The 7,845-nt window shown below is 56.0% G+C and overlaps 1 protein-coding gene across 1 annotated transcript in view; it reads right to left on the reverse strand.

Annotated features, from left to right (window-relative positions):
• Nucleotides 1-2,104: 2,104 nt before the first annotated feature.
• The window catches only part of LOC104123994 (ectonucleoside triphosphate diphosphohydrolase 8), a 7,571-nt gene continuing 1,830 nt past the window's right edge, over nucleotides 2,105-7,845 (reverse strand). The window contains exons 4-10 of the mRNA XM_035891891.1: nucleotides 7,772-7,842; nucleotides 6,545-6,704; nucleotides 5,530-5,763; nucleotides 3,907-4,179; nucleotides 3,320-3,430; nucleotides 2,530-2,667; nucleotides 2,105-2,287 (exon numbers count right to left, since the gene is read on the reverse strand). Of these exons, the coding sequence (XP_035747784.1) occupies nucleotides 2,105-2,287; nucleotides 2,530-2,667; nucleotides 3,320-3,430; nucleotides 3,907-4,179; nucleotides 5,530-5,763; nucleotides 6,545-6,704; nucleotides 7,772-7,842 (1,170 nt within the window). The remainder of the gene's footprint in view (nucleotides 2,288-2,529; nucleotides 2,668-3,319; nucleotides 3,431-3,906; nucleotides 4,180-5,529; nucleotides 5,764-6,544; nucleotides 6,705-7,771; nucleotides 7,843-7,845) is intronic.

Raw genomic sequence — 7,845 nt, forward strand, 5'->3', positions numbered from 1 at the left:
AGCCACTTGGTCCTTCTGCCACGCTTGTGTGAGGAGATGCAGATGTGTCCAGGAGCTGTGAACTTGCAATGCGGGGCACCTGTGTCCTGGCCTGGTCAGCTGAAACTGGCACAGGCTTTAAAAAAATCCTCCCTGTAGCTGTGTGCTGTCTGGTTTTCCTTCCCCCTTGCTGCTGGTTGGAGATGCTCTAGGAGAGGAGATGGCCACGTGGGGCAGGGGCTCAGCGCTGGGGGCATGGGGACCACAGTGATGTGGGGTGGCTGGGACCAGTGGGTCAGAGAAGAGAGGAGGGGTGTCTGGCAGCAATGGGATCATTGCGGGGCTGGTAACAGCCTGCAGCAGGTACCCAATGTAGGGTGGATGTGTCTTTCCCCATCTTGGGACAAGAGCCTGCATCGTCCATGGCCACCAAGAGGGTGGTCAAACCCTGGAACAAGCTTCCTAGAGTGGTGGTCAATGCCCCAAGCCTGTCAGTGTTTAAGAGGACAATGCCATTAATAACATGCTTTAACTTTTGGTCAGGCAGCTGGACAGGATGATCATTGTAGGTCCCTTCCAATGGAAAATACTCTACTCTGTTCTCTTCTGTTCTCTTCTATTCCTCGCCAGCCTGAGGGGCAGGGACAATGGGGCTATGGGGGGAAGCTGGCCCGGTAGACAGGACTGGGGCTCTGCCCAGGACTGGGAAGCCCTGGGAGGTGGGGGATGGCAGCAGCCCCCTGCTCTCCTGACCAGGTTCCTCTCCAGTCTGCACCCTGTGTCTGTGCGAAGCAGACAGCTCACCCTCCCTTTCCAGCACACGGGGAGATTTGGGAATGCTGCTGGGACGTGTCAGGGGCAGCTCCCAGGCCCCCCCCTTACATTTTTGGGGAGTCCCACTGGCAGCCAGTGGATGGGTGAGGTGAGACACCCCAGCTTTCAGAAGGCAAAGGCCTGTCCTCCTGCCCTGCTGGCTCCTCTCCAAGGTCAGGCAGATGCTGCGAGGTCTCCAGGGGCATTTTCTGCAGCACTGAGCGATGGTGACTCTCCCCTGAGTCCCCGTCATCACCAGCCCTTACCTGGAAGACTGAGGCAATAAAATCATAACCATTCAGGAGCAAAGGAATACGCCTTTCCCCATTTGCTGACTTTTACAATGTTTATTTGGATGATGAGAGCTGCAAGATTCCTGCCCTTCTGCAGGGACACCGAAGGTCAGCGCCTTGCTGCTGGGACGCAAACAGCAAGGTGTCACCCCCAGGGCAGATAACGAAGGAGCAGAACCAAAGGCAAAGGCAAGGGCACAGCTGTGAGCTCAGGCACGTGCGCAGGGTCAGGGCAGGACTCGCAGCCTGCTGGAGCCTCAGCCGGACACCCATGGTGCCCAGGCCTTCTGCTGGTGGGACAGCCTATCCCAGAAGAAAAGAGAGATGAGATGAGATGAGATGAGATGAGATGAGATGAGATGAGATGAGATGAGATGAGATGAGATGGGATGATGAGGAGATGAACCCTCTGGGGAGGCATGGGCCACACTTCTGACTTTGGGTGCTCAATTTGCCTTCTGTCTCCAAGACCATCAGATAAGCCCAGACAATACAGCCTCAGGAGAGCCAGCTGGAGTGCCACAGAGCCTCACACTGGCAGACCCAGCAGGGACCTACCTGGCTGTTGGCAGCCATGGTCGGACCCAGCATTGCATGAAGCACCCTAGCATCAAGTGCCTGCAGGCATGCACTAATGGTTTGGCACTTGCAGAGCTCTTCCACAGCCAGGCCGGCTCTCCATGGCCCTACGTGCCAGCCAGTGGGATGGAGGCCAGATCTGGCCATAGAGGTGTAAGGAGGCAGATAGGCATGGCTGGTGGTCCTGTGGGGCGTAGGCTGATCCCAGCAGGTCTCCACAGGAGCGGAACTCCTCTGGAAACCTCACGTGGTGCCTATCAGCATGTTGGGGGCAGTCCTGTGGGAGGCCAGACCTTCAGTGCTGTAGAGGTTAATGTGCTCAGCATCGTTGAATGAGCCTCAGGCTGCCAGTCCTGCTGGCGGAAGAGCAGGGCACCACAGTGCAGGCAGCCCTCCAGCCCCAGTGTATTCCTGCTGTGCTCTGAAATGCAGCTGGGCTCCTACACCCACAAGAGCAGGAGCAGGGCGGCAAGCCCCAAGGCAAGGGTGAGGAAGATGAAGACGACAGCTGCAGCCCACAGGGAAGGGACGTGCCCCTTCACCCACGCCGGAGCCTCCGCTGGGATCATGTTGGTGAGGTTCAGCATGTACCCCAGCATCCAGCCAACATCGGCACTCCCCACCTGTCCGAGGAGGGAGGGGATGATGAGTTAGCCCTGCAGGTAAGCCACATGGATGACGCAGGGCCACCTACTCCTGCACAGCCCAAACAGGGTGCAGTGCTGCCCCCCACACAGTGCCAGGCTGGGATGTGGGGCGGACAGGCCTTTCTGACTGTGACTCCCATGGCACCCCGACATGGGAAGCTGGCTCTTGTCCCCAGCGCTGCCTCTACTCCTGCCCGCAGGCTAGGTTTGCTGCCTACCTTCATCTGGAAGAAGATGTTGTTCCAGCTGGTCTCATTGAACTTGTAGGCATCAAGGAGGAGTGTGAGGATGTAGTTGGTGTTGGCGCAGTATTTAGACAGTCGCCCAGGATTCTCTTTGGGGTAGCTAGAAGACAGCTGGGGTGGGGACATGTTTGGGGAGGAAGGGAAGTTATTTGCAGGCAATTTCCATGCAGGGACAATGCCATGACTACTGCTGCACGAGGGGCAATGGCTCCACAGCCACCAGCATCCAGAAAAAGACTCCTGGACCAGGCCGGTATTTTGGACCTGTCCACACAGGGCAACTCACTTGAGGAGGATTTACCCTCCACATAGCAACAGAGACGTATTGGAGCTCCTCCTGCTCAAGTCTCCCATCTCAGCCTCCTCATGTGAAGGGCCCCTGCTCTCTGCTCCGTGGTGGTCCTACCACATCACATGACCTTGCCCATCCCCATCTGACTTCTCTGCAGAGCGGTGCCAGCACTCACTCCCCTCTCACCACCCTCCAGGGCTCCAGTCCCAACTCCATCCCTGCTGGGGAGATTTTGCTGCCTTCACCTGCCCTGGCTGCCCCTTTCCCAAGGCTGCATGAGCAAGGAGGGCCCCCAAGGGTGGGTGCCTGATGATCTTGGCTCCCTCACAGAGCTCAGGGATGGCTCCACTGCGTAGGGCACAGCTCAGAAAATGGGGAGCGTTGCCCTGGAGGGGTCACCGCTCCTCTTCCCCCACCCCAGGACCCCTTTGCTTGTGAAGCTTCCCCCGCCTCCCATCTTGGGGAACGTACATCTTCCCAGTTTCTTGTGCAGAAATGCTCAATGGTCTCCCTGACAGCGGCCAGTGGCTGCCCCCGGGTCAGGTTGAGAAACTTGAAGTTATAGTAAAAGGCGGAGAAGGCCTGAAAGGCAAGAGGCAGAAATGACACTGAGTTACAGGGAGCTGCCCCCGTCTCCCTCGAAGCAGGAGCCGGGCTTTGTCTTTCACCGGGTTTGTCCCACTGCTGCGTAGTCCCAGGGCATCGCTGTCCATGTCCCCAGTGGAGATGACGGGCTGGGGGTGTAGGTGCGTGCTGGCTATAGCAGCACTTCGAGCACAGGCAGAGCCCTGCCTGGAGGCTGATGGCTGAGCTTTTATTTTTTTAACTGAAAACTTGGTTTTTGACCAAGCGCTTGTTCTACAAACATGGTCCCACTTGGAGAGCTGGTTGGAAAACCAGATGGCAACAGTCCCTGTTGTGCCCTGGGGAAATGGGAATTTGGGTGCTTCCTGACCCCTTCTGCTGCTGGGAGGTGACAGGGCCATGGGGCACACGGGGACACCACAGCACCTGGGCCATGCTCTGCCGCAGGGGTGGGAGGCTGGGATTTGCCTTACAATGAACTGCCCGCTGACCGGGGGCTGGTAGATGCCGTCAAAGGTGCAGTCCTGGCGCTGGCCGCACGCCGAGAAGTTGAACAGCTTCTTGATGGCAGCCAGGCAGCCACTAGCATTGCCCCTGCCCTCCAGGGTCACATTCCTGTCGACAAGGGTCAGGCGTGGGTCGCTCTGGTTGGTGCAGGGGCTGGTGCGGAAGGAAGACAGCGAGATGGTTTCACTGTAGTCTTTTGGGTAGCAAGGGTGAGCGACTCGTGTGCTGGAGGATGACTCCTGGGAACAGCAAAATCGCAGGCTGCAGCAACCCTCCTGGCAGGCATGCTGGGCAACAGGGTTCACCCAGCGCTCCCCCAGAGCCATGGCCGAAGGCATCTCCCACCTCCTCGACAGGGAAAGACCCTCCTGCTGTTTAATCCTGGTCTTGTTGGCCATCTGCAGTCCCAGTCTGAGCTCAACACTAATTCTCACTCTGCTTGGTAATGAGCAATAGCACAAGACGAAATGGCCTCAAGTGGTGCCAGGGCAGGTTTAGGTTGGACATTGGGAAAAATTCCTTCCCCGAAAGGGCTGTCAGGCGTTGGAAGGGGCTGCCCAGGGAAGGGGTCGAGTCCCCATCCCTGGGGCTATTTAAAAGCCAGGCAGAGGAGGGGCTTAGGGCCCGGGTTTAGTGGTGGGATGGCAGGGTTAGGGTAATGGTTGGCCTTGATGATCTTAAAGGTCATTTCCAACCTAAATGATTCTGTGATTCTATGATTCCCTCTCCCACAGAGGCAGATTAGGGCCAGGGTTTAGTGGTGGGATGGCAGGGTTAGGGTAATGGTTGGCCTTGATGATCTTAAAGGTCATTTCCAACCTAAATGATTCTGTGATTCTATGATTCCCTCTCCCACAGAGGCAGACCAGTTTCAGGGACCCAGTACGTCTCTCACTGGCCAGCAGGATTGTGGTTTGGGGCACTCAAAGCCCTCTTCACCCAAGCTCTAGCCCTGTGTCTAGCTCCAGCCCCAGCCAGGGGACCTCCTGGGACCTCCTGGCTGTGCAGCACGGGCAAACCCTTCTGGCTCACCAAGGCTGCTCTTCCTGATAAGATGCAGCTCTGTGAAGAACCTCTTCCCCTCAGACCTTCCAAAAAATGCCGTCAGAAAAATCTCTGGTTCACTTTTCTCAGGTCCATGCAGACATCGAGTAGTTGAGGGCAGATATAGGGGTACCTGTGCCAATGCCTTCCTTAAAGCACGACCAGCTAGATCAGGGTGCTCAGAGCCTTGTCCCGTCAAGTTCTGAATATCTGCAAGGATGGCGACTTCACAGCATTTCTGGGCCCTATTCCAATATTTGACCATTCTTATAGGGAAAAACTTTACCCCTCAACTGTTTGGAAACTTGCACGTTCCAGCTTGTGCCCTGTGCAGGCAGCTGTGTATAGCTCTCCTGAGCCGCCCCTTCTGAGGCTTCCCATGCCCCTCTCCACAGCCTACCTGTGCTCCATGGAGTCTGTACCTGCTCTCCATCCCTACTGATGCCTCCCTGGAAGAGCATTGCCTGTTCTTACCTGATTCATTAACAAGTCTGTGGTTGGTGTCATGAGAGCAGAGCCCAGTTACCCCCCAGTTCCCCTCTCACCGAAATTAGTTCCTTGGCCAGTCGCTTCAGCATCTCGTTCTGCCCGTAGCAGAGGTAGCTGTGTGTGTAGATGCTGTAGTTATACCCGTACAGTGTGAACTTGGAGGCTTCGCTCCAGTTTGTCACTGAACCTTCAGGCATAAAGCTGATTTGAGTGGATGCTCCTCCAAGATCCAGTGCCCCCAAGATGCTGGCTGCCTCTGGATGAACCCACGTATGTGCTTTGGGGGAGTACTGCCGAAGCGAGACAGGAGAGGAAGAGGAGTAGTACGTGGCTGGTCTTACCCCAAGCAAAATTCTCATTCCACTGATGTAATTAAATTCAATGAGTATTCAGTTCCATTATTTCCGTACGTGAGGCCCTACTGCCTTCCCTGCCAAACCAGCCCAGATATTTGTCAGAGCCAGAAAAAACAGAGATAGAACTGCCTGATGGTCAAGGTGTTCCAGCGGGGCATGGGCTCACCAGTCCCCAGACCAAAGTGCTGGTGGGACCTGGCTTGGATGTGCCACCCTTCCTGAAGAGCGGGCTGCAGAGGCACTGGAGCAAGGGGAAGGGCAGAACCCTCCGACAGCCTGCACAGGAGCCCTCCAGTGCCCGCACCGCGCTGAGCTCTGGCAGTGCTGGGATGGAGCAGGAAGGCATTTAGGTCGAGTTTCCTTCAGACCAGCGCACTGAACCAAGACCGAGGCCTTGCATGCCACACAGAGATGGACCTTCTCAGGGCAGCGAGGCAAAGCCTGGCTGGAGCAAACCATCCCCACTGGGCTGCATGGCCCCCAAGAGAACCTATGTCCACATGGTATGGAGATGTGCCCTTAGCTCTTAACAAGGACACCCCCCATTCCTGATTTTACCTCCTCTTTCACTGTGGCAAAGCCAGAGGACAACTGGCTTCTTCCCCTAGATGATTCCCAAAAGCCATTAACTTTTCCTTCTGTGCTAAGCTAACTTAAGAAAAATCAGAAAAACTCTATCAGCAAAGAAGGAGTGGGTGTTTCACCATTCTCCCACCTTGGTGAAGGAGTCCAGCAGGTAGTTGATGGTTATCCAGCCATAAGCCCCCTCCTCCTCTCCCATAAGGATTCGAGCTGCTTTGAAAGCCACAGGGTACTCTTGCATGGTTTTACCAACTTCGGCCAGGACTTGGTCTGCTGCTGAGCTGTTCTGTTCCCTAAGAAGGACTCAAAGGTCAGGATGCTTACCCAGCTACACCAATACTACAGACGAAACACAAGGAAACTGGTTTTTTCCCAGTTCCGCATGTTCCAGTTCTTTGCAACAAGCAGTTTCTGTGAAATGGTGTCTCCTGCTACACAACTCATCAAAGCTGCTCGTACAGTGTAAATCCCAGCTCTCTGGGCTTGGCATCGCAAATCTAAGAGCAATAGCAATCTCCTCCCTCCAGTGCAGCTTGATCCCTGTCACGTAGAGGTTTGCCAGGCCACCTTTCCCTCGTAGTTCTGGAGACCAGAGGGGACTGTGCTGCAAAACCCAGGTTTGAACGTCACCCACTGACTGCACCAAAGCCAGGGCTGGCTGCTGAGCTCGAGTGGGTCTTTTGGGAAGGGGCAAACCTGGTTTCAGACCTCTGAGTGGGGGAAGATGTCTTGGGGCTGCTGGCATGTGCTCGCTCTCTGAAGCGAGTCACCTTCAGGCTGTGACCTGGCTCCTTCCCAGGAAAGGGTCGGATTGCCAGGGCACAGAAATTATGTTAAGATTATCTGCAACCATAAAACCGAGAACCATGAAATGAAGGTTGACATTTTAAGAGAGTTAACACGGGCTGGGGAAAGGTAAGGGCAGGTCCTGCAGCACCCCTCTGCCTCCTATCTCTGCCCCGCTCCCCCGCCAGCACCTGTCCGCCTGGGGGGATGGCACATCCCCTGCTGGCATCTCAACTCCCCTGTGTTTAAGGAATAATGAAGAACAAACAAAGAGCTCTGAGAAGCATTTATTGCTTGGAACTGGGCATGCAGCACCCTTCTGGGACATGGGGTCCCAGGATGCCAACACACACCTCTGAGCAGCCTCTCTGCCCCAGGGCCAATCGCTCAGGATGGTTCAGCCACCCATGTGTCCCCACCGGGCTGCCTTCTCCCCACTCCTCAGTCACTTGCTCCCGGCAGCATGTGAGCTGGGAGCTCCGGGCAGCCTGGCCCCATGCAGGACACCATGTCCTGGCAGTGGCTGCTTTCAGCTCGGTCACCGCTCCATCACCCCCCTGCCCCACAGCCGTACCTCAGTAGCCTCATGCCTGCTGTTTCTCCAAGATAAGTTGGGACATCCCTCTGTTTTGCAGCAGGACTTGCCTT

The sequence above is a fragment of the Egretta garzetta genome, unplaced genomic scaffold, assembly GCF_000687185.1.
Source record: "Egretta garzetta isolate BGI_Z169 unplaced genomic scaffold, ASM68718v1 scaffold143, whole genome shotgun sequence".
Lineage (NCBI taxonomy): Eukaryota > Metazoa > Chordata > Aves > Pelecaniformes > Ardeidae > Egretta > Egretta garzetta.